General features: G+C 42.6%; 1 protein-coding gene across 25 annotated transcripts in view; it reads left to right on the plus strand.

Annotated features, from left to right (window-relative positions):
- The window catches only part of LOC110505144 (prominin-1-A), a 120,084-nt gene that overhangs the window by 82,380 nt on the left and 18,193 nt on the right, over positions 1–19,511 (plus strand). For 14 of the 25 annotated variants that reach the window (XM_090219847.1, XM_021584152.3, XM_090219844.1 and 11 more), the window contains 10 exons: positions 4,647–4,876; positions 5,055–5,129; positions 5,498–5,561; positions 5,838–5,997; positions 7,498–7,650; positions 7,888–8,011; positions 8,128–8,231; positions 10,768–10,852; positions 12,107–12,253; positions 17,253–17,324. In XM_090219847.1, the coding sequence (XP_090075973.1) occupies positions 4,647–4,876; positions 5,055–5,129; positions 5,498–5,561; positions 5,838–5,997; positions 7,498–7,650; positions 7,888–8,011; positions 8,128–8,231; positions 10,768–10,852; positions 12,107–12,253; positions 17,253–17,324 (1,214 nt within the window). Of the gene's footprint in view, positions 1–2,436; positions 2,461–4,646; positions 4,877–5,054; positions 5,130–5,497; positions 5,562–5,837; positions 5,998–7,497; positions 7,651–7,887; positions 8,012–8,127; positions 8,232–10,767; positions 10,853–12,106; positions 12,254–17,252; positions 17,325–19,511 lie in introns of all 25 variants that reach the window. The other 11 variants (XM_090219834.1, XM_021584148.3, XM_021584150.3 and 8 more) reach the window with 1 other exon arrangement.

Consider the following 19,511-nt stretch of genomic DNA (forward strand, 5'->3'; position numbering starts at 1 on the left):
CATTATGGGAAAAATAAGGCTTCCTCATCTCAGTTCTAGCCTTAGGAACAGACAAGAACAGCAGCGACTGTGAACAAAGACTGTATCGAGTGACTGATCTGGTCAGTAAGGAACAGAGATACAAAGGGAGTTGTCCCATCAATGCTTTGTGTACGAAGGTATACCGGGGCTTTAGCCTCCTGGTGGAGAGAAAGGTCCATTGCACCATAGCATGCAATTCACAGTGATGGGTGAGTGCTCTAGCATTTGTGATACATTTTAAAGCACTATGATACACAGTGTCCAGAGTTTTTAAGGTACTTGCCGAGGCCTGCATCGAGACAATATCACCATAATCCAGCACCAATAGGAAAATGCTTTGAACAAGATCATTTCTGCCTGACGTTGAAGAGCAAGATTTGTTCCTAAAATAAAAATCTAATTTCAACTTCCGTTTCTTGGTCAAGTTATCAATGCAGTCAACAGTCTTCCCTATATAATTTATATGCACCGTGAAAAGGATCGGATCAAAAATTGAGCCCCGGGCAACTCATTTCGTAATCCTTCGAAACTCCGATTTCATAACCTTGCTGTGCTACACACTGTGTTCTGTCAGTACCAATCCAATGCTTCAACACATAAACCAACCTTTTTTAAGTTTATACAACAGCAGGTCATGGTAAACAGTGTCGAAGACCTTCAAAAAATCTATAAAAAAGGGAAACACAGTCCTGAGCCTCTACAACTTTAGTTCCCACAGTTATTGTACTATGCTTGGCTCTAAAACCTGACTAGAATTGAGATGAAGCTGTTATTATAAAGAAATCCAGCATCCCTGTGGAACGCTTTCGACACATGTTAGAGTACATGCCCTGACGAACTGAGGCTGCTCTGAGGGCAAAGGGGGGTGCAACTCAATTTTAGAAAGGTGTTCCTAAGGTTTTGTACACTCAGTGTATGTATACAGTTCATTCGGATAGTATGCAGACCCCTTGACGTTTTCCACATTTTGTTATGTTACAGCCCTATTCTAAAATGGATTCATTTGTTTTTTCCGACTCATCAATCTACACACAATACCCCATAATGACAAAGCAAAAACAGCATTTAAAAAAAATTGAATTATCACATTTACATAAGTATTCAGACCCTTTACTCAGCACTTTGTTGAAGCACCTTTGGCAGTGATTACAGCCTCAAGTCTTCTTGGGTATGACACTACAAGCTTGGCACACCTGTATTTGGGGAGTTTCTCCCATTCTTCTCTGCAGATCCTCTCAAGCTCTGTCAGGTGGATGGGGAGTGTCGCTGCACAGATATTTTCAGGTCTCTTCAGAGATGTTCGATCTGATTCAAGTCTGGGTTCTGGCTGGGCCAATCAAGGACATTCAGAGACTGAGCGCTCTGGAGCAGGTTTTCATCAAGGATCACTCTGTATTTTGCTCTGTTCATCTTTCCCTCAAACCTGACTAGTCTCCCAGTCCCTGCCGCTGAAAAACATCCCCACAGCATGATTCTGCCACGACCATGCTTCACCGTAGGGATGATGCCAGTTTTCCTTCAGATGTGACGCTTGGCATTCAGGCCAAAGAGTTCAATCTTGGTTTCATCAGACCAGAGAATCTTGTTTCTCATGGTCTGAGAGTCCTTTAGGTGCCTTTTGACAAACTCCATGTGGGCTATCATGTGCCTTTTACTGTATGGCCACTACCATAAAGGCATGATTGATGGAGTGCTGCAGAGATGGTTGTCCTTCTGGAAGGTTCTCTCATCTCCACAGAAGAACTCTGAAGACCATCGGTCACGATTGCTCTGTCTGGCCAGGCGGCCAGCTCTAGGAATAGTCTTGGTGGTTCCAAACTTCTTCCATTTAAGAATGATGGAGGACACTGTGTTCTTGGGGACCTTCAATGCTGCTTAAATGTTTTGGTACCCTTCCCCAGATCTGTGGTTTTTGCTCTGACATGCACTGTCAACTTTGGGACTTACAAGTGTGTGCCTTTCCAAATCATGTTCATTCAATTGGATTTACCACAGGTGGACTCGAATCAAGTTGTAGAAGCATCTCAAAGATGATCAATGGAAACAGGATGCATCTGAGTTCAATTTCGAGTCTCATAGCAAAGGGTCTGAATACTTATGTAAATAAGGTATTTCTGTTTTTTATTTTTAATACATTTGGCAAAAGTTTCTGAAAACCTGTTTTCGTTTCATCTTGATGGGGTATTGTGTTTAGATTGATGAGGAGATTTTTTTCAATCCATTTTAGAATAAGGCTGTAAAAGAAAAAATCAAGGGCTCTGAATACTTTCCGAATGCACTGTATATAAACAATATAGAGTAGTATTGTAGTTCTTATAGAAAGATCTTGTTGCTTAGCTCGTAACATGGCGTACTACGACTTTAATCGCTTAAGTAGACATCCCTTTCTTTCCTTTTTACTTTTTTGTCATAAAGTCAAAGTGGAGAGGGCCATTAAAGGTAACAGTAAATAAACCCTGACCTTGTGATCCCTGGCCTTGTAACCTTGAGACTTCACCCTGGTGTCACTCTTGTGATTGGTCCCCTTGTGGTATTCCTGGCTCTTGAGCCAATTGTAGCCTGGTCCAAGATCAGTTTGTACCATTGGTATGACAATGGCCATAGGAGATGGCAAGACAGCACAAACAGATCTGGGACCAGGCTAAATCACGAGGCATCCTTGTGTGTCTACAATATACAGTGCCAAGAAAAAGTGTGGAATTACCTGGATTTCTGCATAAATTGGTCATCAAATTTGATCTGATCTTCATCTAAGTCACAACAATAGACAAACATAGTGTGCTTAAACTAATAACACACACATTATTGTCTTTTTCTTGTCTATATTGCATATATCATTTAAACATTCACAGTGTAAGTTGGGAAAAGTATGTGAACCCATTGGCTAATGACTTCTCCAAAAGCTATTTGGAGTCAGGAGTCAGCTAACCTGGAGTCCAATCAATGAGACGAGATTGGAGATGTTGTTTAGAGCCCTATAAAAAAACACTCACAAAATGTGAGTTTGCTATTCACAAGAAGCATTGCCTGATGTGAACCATGCCTCGAACAAAAGATATCCCAGAAGAAATGTAGACTTGCATAAAACTGGAAAGGGTTACAAAAGTATCTCTAAAAGCTTTGATGTTCATCAGTCCACGGTAAGACAAATTGTCTATAAATGGAAAAAGTTCAGCACTGTTGCTACTCTCCCTAGGAGTGGCCATCCTGCAAAGATGACTGCAAGAGCACAGTTCAGAATGCTCAATGAGGTTAAGAAGAATCCTAGTGTCAGCTATAGATTTACAGCAATCTCAGGAACATGCTAACATCTCTATTGATGAATTTACGATACGTAAAACACTAAACAAGAATGGTGTTCATGGGAGGACACCATGGAAGAAGCCACTGGTGTCCAAAAAAACCATTGCTGCACGTCTGAAGTTTGCAAAAGTGCACCTGGATGTTCCACAGCGCTACTGGCAAACTATTCTGTGGACAGATAAAACTACAGTTGAGTTGTTCGGAAGGATCACACAACACTATGTGTGGAGAAAAGAAGGCACAGTACACCAATATCAAAGCCTCACCCACACTGTAAAGTATGGTGGAGGGAGCATCATGGTTTAGGGCTGCTTTGCTGCCTCAGGGCCTGGACAGCTTGCTATCATCGACAGAAAAATTAATTCCCAAGTTTTTCAAGACATTTTGCAGGAGAATGTAAGGCTATCTGTCCGCCAATTGAAGCTCAACAGAAGTTGAGTGATGCAAACAGGACAACGACCCAAACCACAGAAGTAAATCAACAACAGAATGGCTTCAACAGAAGAAAAGACGCCTTCTGGAGGGCCCAGTCAGAGTCCTGACCTCAACCCGATTGAGATGCTGTGGCATGATCTCAAGAGAGCGGTTCAAACCAGACATCCCAAGAATATTGCCAAACTGAAACAATTTTGTAAAGGTCCAAAATTCCTTCTGACCGTTGTGCAGGTCTGATCCGCAACTACAGAAAACATTTGGTTTGAGGTTATTTCTGCCAAAGGAGGGTCAACCACTTATTAAATCCAAGGGTTTACATACTTTTCCCACCCTGCACTGTGAATGTTTACACGGTGTGTTCAATAAAGACATGAAAACCTATAATTGTTTGTGTATTATTAGTTTAATAAGACTGTGTTTGTCTATTGTTGTGACCTAGATGAAGATCAGATCAAATGTTATGACCAATTTATGCAGAAATCCAGGTATTTCCAAAGGGGTCACACACTTTTTCTTGCCACTATAGTTGGAACTGTACAAACTTACCTTGCGTGCCATCTTAATTATGACTCGATATGAATATATTAAGTTTATGGCCTTCCAAGTTCCAATCTTGCTCCAACAGTGGATTGAACCTGCAACTATTGTTCAGCTGTTCAATTCTAATTGCTGCCCCTGTGTGAATGTGTGTGTTTTTGTGTGTGTGTATAATCACAGCTAGGGTATGACTGTGCATGTGTGTGTGTATTTGTTTTGGTGTGTATGTACTTGCGGGTGCATACATTGAGTGTTTTTTGTGACTATGCCTTGTACATTTGTGTGTGTCTCTATAATGCACTCTCACACACACTTACCACCTCTCCATCCTACCCCGTCCCCATCCCAAGCCATGCGGGAGACCAAAGACGCCCTGGAGAACGTGAGTATGTCTCTGGAGGTTCTCCAGGAGGCGACAGGGAAGCTCCACTTCAACCTGAGCCTGGTGCGCTTCAGCCTCAATAGAACCCTCAACGACCCGGGCTGCAACGACGAGGACTCGGACGCCACCACCGCCCAGCTCTGCCTCTCCATCCGTAGCTCCCTGGCACAGCTCCACGTCAGCGCCAACTTCACCCGGGTATGCTGGCCCGCTTTATTGAAGATGATTATAATAGTCATACAGTGATATTTTGATTTATATAGCAATATACTATTTGCCATCTGGTCTATTTAAAATGTATTTTTGCCCATTGTGTGTGCTGCGCTGCCTGAGGAAAATCACGTTGTAAGTGTGTGCTGTCTGTGATGTGCTGCAGTTACCTGATATGAACAATCAGCTGGAAAGTGTGAATCAGTTGATGAAAACGGACCTCAGCAATATCATTCAAAAGGTGAGTCTAGAAATGTTGCAAAAGCTTTAGGTTAAAATTGGAAGTTGTGACTTCAAAAATATATATATATTTGTGATACTGTCGCAGACGTGCCTTTCTATGGATGTGGAATCTTAATGACCAGTTTCTCACAGCAGGAAAATAATGTGAGAAACTGTGAAGTATTGTGTGGATTATAATGAATTTACATTTTTGTTGGGGGTTGATACATTTTTAGTTAGTACGAGTCAAGTCTAACATTTTAAAGTGGAAATTACAAACTTTAGAAGCCTCTTTTAAACCTCAAATACACTACAAGTTTGCATTTTTCCTGCAACAACAGGGTCATCAATTTAAGATCCCACACCTGTACTTTCTCCTCCAAACAGGGCTACTCCTCATTCAATGACACTCCAGGCATGGTGAGTGACCAGATGAGGAACGTATTCGAGGGTGAGTGGCATCTCTCTTTAACCTCATGTAATGCTCCTAAAAAGGTTTCAGAAGAAACTATATGAAGGGTTATATCATTTTGAGTGTTCAACTTTGCATTACCAAATCAGTCAAATCATGTATGGTGTGAATACTCATTGAAGGTAAAGCCCAATAAGACCAATTGCCATATTCCAATTAATGACCTACACCTGAACTGTCTTACCCCAGTACCCCAAAATATATGGTTGTATTACTCCATTAATTCACCAATGTCTCTCCCTCCCTCTCTCCCAGGAGCCCGGGGCATGTTGGACATCATCGGCACCAACATCAGCAGCTTCTCCAAGGTGTTCCCTGTACACAGCACTATGGCCAACTTCACCAACTTCATTAGTCACACACACTCCAAGATAGAAGACTCCTACCCCGAGATCGACCAGATCGACTTCTACAGGTACAATCGGGAACTGGGCCTCGCTTCACAAACCGGGCGTCCCAAACGGCACCCTATTCCCTATACAGTGTACTACTTTTGACCGGGGCCCACGATGTGCTCAGAGTTTTAGAACAAATGCGTTTCTGTTTTTATCTGAACATCGTCGGGAGTTATTGCGTCATTCCAAGCAGCAGAGGTCACTGTGACATAATGTAATAATGAATCAGGAGTTTGTTCAGTCAGTTATCTTCTAAGTATACCCTGGACCTGCCCACGCATACATGGCCTCCTGATGTTGCCCTCTTTGACCAGCTGTGCTTATTACACCCATTACATTTGATTGAGCCCTGAGATGGGGGGGGCTTCGTTGCCGCTGGGTGCCCATGGAACCTTCAGGCCGCGACAGAGAGCGTTGTGCGTTGTGCCGCCATGCATTTTTCATTGCCGCGGGCGGGAGCAGGCGGTCAGACAGACTACTTGGGGTGGAGAGCATTTTTGTTGCTGCTTCAAGTTCAGCCTACCTCGCCTCTCTTTTGTTGGGCGTGCGAGATCAAATGTGCCTTATGTGTGGTATCGATGAAGTCGGCTGCGTGTGCGGAGAAATGTGCTTCCCAGTGGTAGGCTACGGCTCCGACATTGACTGGACGTAAATACCCTGTTGATAACACATTTATTTGTCTATGCCTGCAAATCTGTATCTACTGTAGCCTATTAAGAGCAACTATTTGTCGCAAAATATTCACAAATGAATAGCCACATTTTTGTTGCTTCAAGTTCAATAGCCTACCCCTCCTCTCTTTTGTTGTGTGTGCGAGATCAACTGCGCGTATACCCAACGTGTGGCCTGTAGGCTGCATGGGCGGAGAAATACGGACCACGGGACAGTTGTCGTTCCAAGGGAATCACCTTCCTAAATAGGATAGGCTATAGTTTATGCTCCGACATTGACTGGAAATCAACATTTATTTTACTCTGTCTGCAGATCGTGCCGCTCCTAAAAGTTATGCAAAACTTAGCTTAAGTCTAGTGCGCTCCTATTCTAATTTCAACCCCAACTCTGCTTTCTTTCAAACTACTGTAGGTCTAGCCTATTGGCTGATATACCCAATAATACCAATAGTGTAATATAATTGGCCTGGTGTGAATCTCTGGTAATTTAACCTATTTATTAGGCTATTTTTGCATTTTGATCTGGCTTAAGGTGGCAAAATTGCTGAGACCGGGAGCTGCAAAGCTAGCAGCATCTCATACACCTACAATAACATTGCGGGACTACGGTCAGGCTCGGGACCAGTTCTTGTGGGAGCGGATAGGAGTCGGACAAGAAGTTAGCAGGAGCCGCCAGGTGCGGTATGAAGAGCTGAGGGAGCCATGTGAAAAGCTTCTGGAGCGGGATGAAGGAATCAGTCCCGTGCAGACCTCTACCCAGACCTCTACCCGGCGAACGTAGTCTGTAGCTCCATCGTTATTATCCATCGTTACTCGTCATGGTGTACTGACTCCAGGGTTCCTCTACAGGTGGATTTGCTGTATTGGCCTGTGCTGCATGGTGGTTCTCATCCTTGCTTTCAACTTCCTGGCCATACTGTGTGGCACCATAGGCTATGACAAGCACGCCTCCCCCACCACACGGGGCTGTGTCTCCAACACCGGCGGCACCCTGCTTATGGCGTGAGTAGTAGGCTGGCAGGCTGTACAATTGGCTCATTCATCCCCCCCCCCCCCTCCTCTCCCCTGTAACTTTTCCCCAGGTCGTTGCTGTAAATGAGAATGTGTTCTCAGTCAACTTACCTGGTAAAATAAAAAATAAATGACAAATTCTGGCCAGCTGACAGGCTGTCTCTCTGGCTGACTGACTGGTTGGCTGGGCATCTGTCTGTCTATCTGTCTATGCGTGTCTCTCCACAGCGGTGTGGGCTTCAGCTTCCTCTTCTCCTGGATACTGATGGGAGTGGTGACCGCCACCTTTCTGGTCGGGGGCAACTTGGAGAAGCTGGTCTGCGAGCCCTTCCACACCAAGCAGCTCTTCAAGGCAAGTTATGATGTGGTAACTGTTAATGTGAGACTGTCTAGGCATTGTAAATGGTCTTGCTGTATAATAATGATCGAGAAACTGAATGATGGTCTTACTAGTCATTTGTGTCCCAGGTTTTGGACACTCCTCACCTGGTGAACCCTGAGTGGAGGAACTTCATCCCAGGGTACATGTACAACGACTCAGACCTGGATCTCACAGTGGAGAGTCTCTACAGGTAATACTTTACAGGATGTATGTACAGTGCCTTGCGAAAGTATTCGGCCCCCTTGAACTTTGCGACCTTTTGCCACATTTCAGGCTTCAAACATAAAGATATAAAACTGTATTTTTTTGTGAAGAATCAACAACAAGTGGGACACAATCATGAAGTAGAACGACATTTATTGGATCTTTCAAACTTTTTTAACAAATCAAAAACTGAAAAATTGGGCGTGCAAAATTATTCAGCCCCTTTACTTTCAGTGCAGCAAACTCTCTCCATAAGTTCAGTGAGGATCTCTGAATGATCCAATGTTGACCTAAATGACTAATGATGATAAATACAATCCACATGTGTGTAATCAAGTCTCCGTATAAATGCACCTGCACTGTGATAGTCTCAGAGGTCCGTCAAAAGCGCAGAGAGCATCATGAAGAACAAGGATCACACCAGGCAGGTCCGAGATACTGTTGTGAAGAAGTTTAAAGCCGGATTTGGATACAAAAAGATTTCCCAAGCTTTAAACATCCCAAGGAGCACTGTGCAAGCGATAATATTGAAATGGAAGGAGTATCAGACCACTGCAAATCTACCAAGACCTGGCCGTCCCTCTAAACTTTCAGCTCATACAAGGAGAAGACTGATCAGAGATGCAGCCAAGAGGCCCATGATCACTCTGGATGAAATGCAGAGATCTACAGCTGAGGTGGGAGACTCTGTCCATAGGACAACAATCAGTCGTATATTGCACAAATCTGGCCTTTATTGAAGAGTGGCAAGAAGAAAGCCATTTCTTAAAGATATCCATAAAAAGTGTTGTTTAAAGTTTGCCACAAGCCACCTGGGAGACACACCAAACATGTGGAAGAAGGTGCTCTGGTCAGATGAAACCAAAATTGAACTTTTTGGCAACAATGCAAAACGTTATGTTTGGCGTAAAAGCAACACAGCTCATCACCCTGAACACACCATCCCCACTGTCAAACATGGTGGTGGCAGCATCATGGTTTGGGCCTGCTTTTCTTCAGCAGGGACAGGGAAGATGGTTAAAATTGATGGGAAGATGGATGGAGCCAAATACAGGACCATTCTGAAAGAAAACCTGATGGAGTCTGCAAAAGACCTGAGACTGGGACGGAGTTTTGTCTTCCAACAAGACAATGATCCAAAACTTAAAGCAAAATCTACAATGGAATGGTTCAAAAATAAACATATCCAGGTGTTAGAATGGCCAAGTCAAAGTCCAGACCTGAATCCAATCGAGAATCTGTGGAAAGAACTGAAAACTGCTGTTCACAAATGCTCTCCATCCAACCTCACTGAGCTCGAGCTGTTTTGCAAGGAGGAATGGGAAAAAATGTCAGTCTCTCGATGTGCAAAACTGATAGAGACATACCCCAAGCGACTTACAGCTGTAATCGCAGCAAAAGGTGGCGCTACAAAGTATTAACTTAAGGGGGCTGAATAATTTTGCACGCCCAATTTTTCAGTTTTTGATTTGTTAAAAAGGTTTGAAATATCCAATAAATGTCGTTCCACTTCATGATTGTGTCCCACTTGTTGTTGATTCTTCACAAAAAAATACAGTTTTATATCTTTATGTTTGAAGCCTGAAATGTAGCAAAAGGTCGCAAAGTTCCAGGGGGCCGAATACTTTCGCAAGGCACTGTATGTACCACTTCCTGCTGGGGATTCATCTGTGTGTGTTCTAGTGATGGTTTATGTTTTACATAGACCTGCTGGAGAACTATATTGATTACTTATGAATCGAACTAGATGATAACGCTAGCTATTTCTGTTTTGTGGTATTTTTTGACTGGAATAAATGTCACAGGAGTCTCCTCACATTCTCTCTGACATTGCTTAGTAAATTATTTAAAAGATTGAAACTAGGGAGAGGGATTTAATGCTTGAGGTTTCTTTCCGGCCTAGATTTCATCAACTTTCATCATCTCTCGATTAGAACAGGCAGCAAATCTGTGTTGTAAGACCATCATGTTGTGTTCCCTATTAGAAACAGGGTTGTTCGAGCCCTAGTTGCTGATTGGCTGAAAGCCATATGACAATATTTATTTGAGGCAAGTCAGTTAAGAACAAATTCTTATTTTCAATGACGGCTTAGGAACAGTGGGTTAACTGCCTTGTTCTATACTATTTACTACTATACTATATTTGCTTAAATATAGTTTAGTTGCCTCAGCTACTCCTGCCCAGTCAAAAAGTGACCCATGAGATAGTGTGTACAGACAGTGACCATAGGAATTCCTTTACTCTTACTTTACCCTTGCACCCTTGAATGTGTACAAATGGGAAATGTTGGCCATGCTGACTTGATTTTATTGCTTTGGAAAAGCTCTCTATGAGTGACTTGTGAGTACACTGCTTGTAAAATGACTGGAAGGCAGCAATACGGAGTTAAGGAGAGTGTATGAGGTTCCACATTTATTCACCGGATGGCGGCCGAGAGAGCAAGCTAACCAAAAAAAATGTATGAATGGACATGTGACGATGATTAATTCTCTCTCTCTTTTCTCCCTCTCTTGTTCTCCAGTAATTGCAAGGAGAACAGAGGTATTTACTCTGCCATGCGCCTGGACAAAGTCTTCAATGTCACACCCTTCCTAAACTCTAGCCTGGTCAGTATTCACATGCAGTGTGCACTCACTGTACTGCATTCTGCATACCTGTGCATGAAAGTCAAACTCACACCTAGTCCGACCTGGGCTTACATACCGAGTACTTTCTAATACTTGCGCTTGGTTTATCTTGCCGGGTACAATGTAACCAACGCAATAGTCCAAATGAAAACACTGAGGCCTGAAGAGTCATGTCAGCTCGTTGAGTGAATCCAATGCCTAGGTTTTAGCTCAGCAGGCAAACACAATCTTGCGGTGTGCAGCAGACCCAGGCGATTACAAACAGGCTAACACTCTCTATTTCCTAATGGTGATTCATTAACATTAGCTAAATGGTGTTATCCTTGCCAAAACAAAGAGCAGGCTAGTGATCTGTAGCGTTAGGATTCCTTCACCATTACCTCAGCTTGTATCATTGGGACTTCCTTGACGTGATGCCAGTCCTGTCTAGTGTCAACCAACCGGACCATTCTGTATTAGTCAGCCAGCTGGCAAGATCATCTTGCTTCTGTTATTGTACGGACTAGCAATAGAGCTGAGCTGGCTAGTGTAGCCTAAGTTACAGTACATTACACAAATTGGCTGTATTTACAGTTCTTCCTATGTTCATTTTCATGTATTTATTTATACTGATTTCACCTGCCAATTTTTACATGGAGCACATTCAAATATAATGCTAACATATTGTCATATTTTCCATTTGAATGCTACAGCCTCTGGTTTTTAATGAGGTTCTTTGCTGCTGAAGATTTGTGTCGCTTGAGGCTTAAAAAAAACTCCTCACTGTATTTTTTGGTCCAATGATACCAGTTTTAAAAAAACAAAATGTAACGAAAACAGGCCGTCCTAATCTGTACTCTGTATCAATGAATGGGGTTGCCTAGGAGGACCCTCTGAAAATTAAGAATTTGAATGGGGCTCAATGTAAAGTTTATGTTGCCAGGGTAACAGAGTCCTTTCCCCCAACACACACAAATCAAAAACAAAGGGGTTTGCGTAACACTGGCTGGTCTAACGTGTAAGCAAGTTTGTTTTTCGCACCATTTTGTTCTAGGCTTGTCTCTGAAATAGTGGTCTTGACCATTGAAGTCTATTTCTATTCCATTTCTATGGTCTATTTCTATGGTCTATTTCTATGGCGTAAACAAACCGACTAGCTCCTGCTTCATAACACATATGTAGCCAATACATACTGCATTCATAGCTATTGCTTATCCTTTTTGTAAACGGACTGTTCTCCCTCCCTGTTTCCAGTACACCAAGGAGGTGGGGAAGATGTTTAACGATGTGAAGATTGACCTGAGAGTTATCGTTCTGCTGGAGTCTGAGGGGAAGCAGAACCTCATTGGCTTCTCTGAGACGGGCGTCAACAGGATCAACTACGCAGCCTATCTAGAGGAGGTATTATACTGGCATTGAGGGGGCATCTCAATCCAAAATGACTTTCTCCCCTGGTCTCCTAGCATTCATTTCTATAGCTTAATGTGGCTTCCTCCACTTTTCTTCTCTCCTTTATGTCAAAAGTATGGTGTCCTTTCTTTCGCCTTAATAGTGAGTGGTGTTGGAGGGCCAGGGAGGGGGCACTCTTCCCTCTGGTCTAAGGACATCCCAATGCCCCAGGGCAGTGAAGGGGACGTTGCCCTGCGTAAGGTGCCGTCTTTCGGGATGGGACGTTAAATGAGTGTCCTAACTCTCTGTGGTCACTAAAGATCCCATGGCACTTATCGTGTTGAGGACAAATTCCCAATCTGGCCTTCATACCATCATGGCCACCTAATCATCCCCAGCTTCTAATTGGCTCACCTCTCTCCTCCCCCTATTACTCTTCCCTAGGTCGTTGCTGTAAAATATATTATGTTCTCAGTCAACGTACCTGGTAAAAACAGGATCCATAATAGTCTACTTTGGCCTCCTCCCCATAAAAAATGGAAATATCACATTTACATAAGTATTCAGACCCTTTACTCAGTACTTTGTTGAAGTCTCGTGTCTTCTTTGGAAATTACGCTACAAGCTTGGCACACTCTGCAGATCCTCTCAAGCTCTGTCAGGTTGGATGGGGAGCGTTGCTGCACAGCTATTTTTAGGTCTCTCCAGAGATGTTAGATCGGGTTCAAGTCCAGGCTCTGGCTGGGCCACTCAAGGACATTCAGAGACCTGTACCGAAGCCACTCCTGTGTTGTCTTGGCTGTGTGCTTAGGGTCGTTGTCCTGTTGGAAGGTGAATCTTCACCCCCAGTCTGAGGTCCTGAGTGCTCTGGAGCAGGTTTTCATCAAGGATCTCTCTGTACTTTCCTCCGTTCATCTTTCCCTTGATACTGACTAGTCTCCCAGTCCCTGCTGCTGAAAAACATCCCTACAGCATGATGCTACCACCACCATGCTTCACCGTAGGCATTCAGGCCAAAGAGTTTAATCTTGGTTTCACATGAGCTCATTTTCAAGTCTCATAGCAAAAGGTCTGAATACTTATGTAAATAAGGTATTTCTAAAAAACCTGTTTTCGCTTCTTCATTATGGGGTAGATTGCTGAGGATTTTTTTTGTACTTAATCCATTTTAGGATAAGGCTGTAATGCAACAAAATGTGGAAAAAGTCAAGTGGTCTGAATACTTTTCGAGGGCACCGTACCTTCAAGAGGCACACTAGCGTACTCGTACAAAACACAACTCAACAAAAAGACAGGTATCATTTCAGATGCTAACCTGCTTAAACGCATCCTACAGTAGTGACAGTAGCGAAAGTATTCGGCCCCCTTGAACTTTGCGACCTTTTGCCACATTTCAGGCTTCAAACATAAAGATATAAAACTGTATTTTTTTGTGAAGAATCAACAACAAGTGGGACACAATCATGAAGTGGAACGACATTTATTGGATATTTCAAACTTTTTTAACAAATCAAAAACTGAAAAATTGGGCATGCAAAATTATTCAGCCCCCTTAAGTTAATACTTTGTAGCGCCACCTTTTGCTGTGATTACAGCTGTAAGTCGCTTGGGGTATGTCTCTATCAGTTTTGCACAATTTTTTCCCATTCCTCCTTGCAAAACAGTTCGAGCTCAGTGAGGTTGGATGGAGAGCATTTGTGAACAGCAGTTTTCAGTTCTTTCCACAGATTCTCGATTGGATTCAGGTCTGGACTTTGACTTGGCCATTCTAACACCTGGATATGTTTATTTTTGAACCATTCCATTGTAGATTTTGCTTTATGTTTTGGATCATTGTCTTGTTGGAAGACAAATCTCCGTCCCAGTCTCAGGTCTTTTGCAGACTCCATCCGGTTTTCTTCCAGAATGGTCCTGTATTTGGCTCCATCCATCTTCCCATCAATTTTAACCATCTTCCCTGTCCCTGCTGAAGAAAAGCAGGCCCAAACCATGATGCTGCCACCACCATGTTTGACAGTGGGGATGGTGTGTTCAGCTGTGTTGCTTTTACGCCAAACATAACGTTTTGCATTGTTGCCAAAAAGTTCGATTTTGGTTTCATCTGACCAGAGCACCTTCTTCCACATGTTTGGTGTGTCTCCCAGGTGGCTTGTGGCAAACTTTAAACGACACTTTTTATGGATATCTTTAAGAAATGGCTTTCTTCTTGCCACTCTTCCATAAAGGCCAGATTTGTGCAATATACAACTGATTGTTGTCCTATGGACAGAGTCTCCCACCTCAGCTGTAGATCTCTGCAGTTCATCCAGAGTGATCATGGGCCTCTTGGCTGCATCTCTGATCAGTCTTCTCCTTGTATGAGCTGAAAGTTTAGAGGGACGGCCAGGTCTTGGTAGATTTGCAGTGGTCTGATACTCCTTCCATTTCAATATTATCGCTTGCACAGTGCTCCTTGGGATGTTTAAAGCTTGGGAAATCTTTTTGTATCCAAATCCGGCTTTAAACTTCTTCACAACAGTATCTCGAACCTGCCTGGTGTGTTCCTTGTTCTTCATGATGCTCTCTGCGCTTTTAACGGACCTCTGAGACTATCACAGTGCAGCTGCATTTATACGGAGACTTGATTACACACAGGTGGATTGTATTTATCATCATTAGTCATTTAGGTCAACATTGGATCATTCAGAGATCCTCACTGAACTTCTGGAGAGAGTTTGCTGCACTGAAAGTAAAGGGGCTGAATAATTTTGCACGCCCAATTTTTCAGTTTTTGATTTGTTAAAAAAGTTTGAAATATCCAATAAATGTCGTTCCACTTCATGATTGTGTCCCACTTGTTGTTGATTCTTCACAAAAAAATACAGTTTTCTATATTTATGTTTGAAGCCTGAAATGTGGCAAAAGGTCGCAAAGTTCAAGGGGGCCGAATACTTTCGCAAGGCACTGTATCTTGTGAAAGAACTTTATTGGAATGTATTAAATAGTAACCGCGGTAGGTGTTCCAGAAACATCCATAACTGTCAAATTACGTCTTATCTCATTTTAGGACGTACATTTACGACGGGATAACAGAATGGGATGTAGGATTTTGCTTCTGTAATGGAAAAACCCAGGATTTATCCCGTCTTTTACTTTTGAGATAAGATAAGAATGACAGGATTTTGTTCTGTAGTACGCCCCTGACTTTGATTACGGTGATATCTAACAGGTTTAAGTAACACACTTGCAAAGAGTGTGATTGAATTGCGAGGATCGACCAGCAAGATGGTTAAAAAGTCTGATGTACTCATTTACAATCTGCCTCTGTGTTTAGAATGTATAACTGCTCCATTGACTTCATGTAACATATTACAGACATCCCTTCCTGGCTGTACAGTACCGAATGAGGGCCAAGACATTACATATGCGCGTACAGATGTAGGATCTTTTACCAGGGAGCGGGCGGCAGCTGGGGTCTTCCTGGGGTCTTCCTGGGGTCTTGCTTGGGCATACAGCTTGACATCTGTTAATAGAGTTGGCTACATTTCCAGAATTACAAGCTAGGTAATCATTCTTGCATTTATTTTGCGGTGAAGGCAACGATTTCACAGTGGCTGTGCTCCACTGCTAAATGAATATCGTGGAATTACTGATGTATCTCTAGAGATTGCATCGTTTATAGCTACTCTTGCCAAAATCAGTGTTCCATAAACTATAGACTTGGCAGTTTTCCACCCTTATACCTCAGACTATTTATACCGAGCAAAAATATAAACACAACAATGAGTTACATTTCATGTAAGGAAATCAGTTGATTGAAATACATTTATTTGGCCCTAATCTATGAATTTCACATGACTGGGAATACAGATGTGCATCTGTGGGTCATAGATACCTTTAAAAAAAGGTAAGGGTGTGGATCAGAAAACCAGTCAGTGTCTGGTGTGACCACCATTTACCTCGTGCAGTGCGACACGTCTCCTTTGCATAGAGTTGATCAGGCTGTTGATTGTGGCCCGTGGAATGTTGTCCCACTCCTCTTCAATGGCTGTGCAAAGTTGCTGGATATTGGTGGGAACTGGAACACGCAGTCGTACACGTCCATCCAGTGCATCCCAAACATGCTTGATGGGTGACATGACTAGTGAGTATCCATGCCATGGAAGAACTGGGACATTTTCAGCTTCTATGAATTGTGTTCAGATCCTTGTGACATGGGGCCGTGCATTATTCATTCTGAAACATGAGGTGATGGCAGTGGATGAATGGCACGACAATGGGCCTCAGGATCTCGTCACGGTATCTCTGTGCAATAAAATTGCTATCGATAAAATGCAATTGTGTTCGCTGTCTGTAGCTTCTGCCTGCCTATACCATAACCCCACCGCCACCTTGGGGCACTCTGTTTACAATGTTGACATCAGCAAACCGCTCGCCCACACGACACCATACACGTGTTCTGTGGTTGTGAAGCTGGTTGGACGTACTGCCAAATTCTCTAACATTATGTTGGAGGCAGCTTATGGTAAAGGAATAAACCAAATTCCCTGGCAACAGCTCTGGTGGACATTCCTGCAGTCTGCATGCTCCCTCAAAACTTGACATCTGTGGCATTGTGTTGCGTGACAAAACTGTACATTTTAGAGTGGCCTTTTATGAAACATGGGACCAACACTTTGCATTTCTATTTTTGTTCAGTATATGTCTTCTCTATCAGAATCTGTTGAATAATCTGTTGAATTCAGGAGACACACGGTCGTCTTATGGCCTCTTACTGCAGCATGTGTAACTCTTTACTTAAAACCAGCTATAATGCTTTATGACTTGTTAAAAGCGTGCATGAGCCTTTATAGTGTGTTATTATAAGGCTTGTAACATGTTATGCATCTCTATGTTGCACAACTGACTCTATATTATGCAATTGTAAGATGAGAATACATTTTAAGGGGGGTCATACATGTTTATGGCAAGTGTTATAATGCAAAATAACAGCGTCATAATGCATTATTATCCTATGTCTATTCATTTGCAGGTTAACAAAGGGGTGACTCAGGTGGACTTGCTGTCGTACGCCAATGAGCTCGAGGCACAGACAGACCTTATGGTGAGAGGAACATACAACAAAACTCCCCCCCAAAATCAACACGGCTCCAACCATCCACACAATGTTTTCTCAGTGTACCAGTTGCAAGGCACTTGCATTTTACAGTTGCATTTTACACCACGATCCAAGACCGGGATCAAATGGAATGGAAGTTCAGATCTAAAACTGTGAAAGCTCCGTGTGTCTTTATCAACTGCACAGCCTCGCCGGCGGTTTGCTGTCGACAAACACACACACACACTGAAGCAGTCTGTGGAAGCACTTTTTAATGTTCTGCCTTGCCTTTGGGGGGCGGGGGTTTGAGGCTCACACAAGCTCCCCATTCATGGCCCAAAATGTTGCTGAGTCCAACTCTGGGTCCTCCTACGCCTGCCATGTGGCAATGGAGCTAGTTTAAAGTGGTGTTCTGTGGGGTGGTATGTGCTTATGCCTGTGCCCCCTAGTATTCATTTGGTGCCCATCTATTCTGGTACTGGTTTTTCCTGTTGGCATAGAAGACACACACTCGCTGGACACTGAGACTGGTTCACCCATAGAGATCCTATAAATTATTTGATTCTGTATGTAATTCTGTGGGTTCACTATGTCGTTGTTATGCCGCATTACATTCATTGATTTAAGGCAGTCTCTTATACTAAGTAGGTCTGTGTATTGTAGAGTTTTGCGCAGATTGCATATTGCTCTAAATATTTATAAATCTATATGTACATGAATGTATGTATGTAGGACTAGTTTACAAAAGGGTATTTGAATGACAACATCTGTGTGTGAGCGTGTGTGTGCGTATGTGTTTGTTCATCGGAACCTGTGTGTTTATATACAGTACCAGTCAAAGGTTTGGACACACCTACTCATTCAAGGGTTTTTCTTTATTTTTATTAGACATCAAAACTGAAATGACACACAGTAATCAAAAAAGTGTTAAATCAAAATATATTTTAGATTTTAGATTCTTCAAAGTAGCCACCTTTTCCCTTGATGACAGCTTTGCACACTCTTGGAATTCTCTCAACCAGCTTCACCTGGAATGCTTTCCCAACAGTCCTGAAGGAGTTCCCACATATGCTGAGCACTTCTTGGCTGCTTTTCCTTCACTCTGCAGTCAAACTCATCCCAAACCGTCTCAATTGGGTTGAGGTCAGGTGATTGTGGAGGCCAGGTAATCTGATGCAGCACTCCATCACTCTTCTTCTTGGTAAAATAGCCTTTACACAGCCTGGAGGTGTGTTGGGTCATTGTCCTGTTGAAAAAAAATATATAGTCCCCCTAAGCGCAAACCAGATGGAATGGCGTATCGCTGCAGAATGCTGTGGTTGCCATGCTGGTTAAGTGTGCCTTGAAATCGAAATAAATTACTGACAGTGACACCAGCAAATCACCCCCACACCATCTCACCACCTCCTCCATGGGAACCACACATGTTGAGATCATCCGTTCACCTACTCTGCGTCTCACAAAGACTCGGCGGTTGGAACCAAAAGTCTCAAATTTCGAGTCACAGGTTCAGCAAATCCCCTTATTGTTTGGGATATCGTTAAATGTTTCAATCATTCAATTCAATGTTCATCAATAATAAAAAAGCCGTTTCTGACTAAAGAAACAAGACTAACAAGGGAAATACATAAACTAATACAGTTAGATAGCAATAAAAATTATACCACAGAGATACAAAATAAGTTAGTGGGAAAACAAAAAGAACTGGAGGAACTTATTCAAGAATGATCTAATGTAATCTATTACAAAAATTAAGCAAACTGGATGGAATATGGAGATCAATGCATCAAATTCTTCCAGAATCTCCAACACAGGAACACATTTTAAAAGAGGAAGCTAAATATTTTAAGCAGATGTTTTTCCGTCTTACCCGTCTTTTCCATCTTACCCTCACCCACTGAATGACAATTACTGTTAGGAATTCTTTCCAAAAAATAAAACAAATTGAAAATTAACAAATGTATAGAAAGCTCAGTGCAAAGGACAAATTACAGAGGAATAACTTTTTGAGGCAATTAAATCCTTTCAGTCTGGAAAACCCCCATGGCTTGATGGCTTACCTGGTACCTTTTTTGATATGCTCAAAGCTCCATTGTTAGCTTGTTTGAACTACTCCTATAGAAATTATAGTCTGTCAGGTACTCAGCAGGATGGACTGATTTTACTATTATTAAAACAAGACCCAGATGGTAA

The sequence above is a fragment of the Oncorhynchus mykiss genome, chromosome 25, assembly GCF_057628025.1.
Source record: "Oncorhynchus mykiss isolate SJ-2025 chromosome 25, ASM5762802v1, whole genome shotgun sequence".
Classification (NCBI taxonomy): domain Eukaryota; kingdom Metazoa; phylum Chordata; class Actinopteri; order Salmoniformes; family Salmonidae; genus Oncorhynchus; species Oncorhynchus mykiss.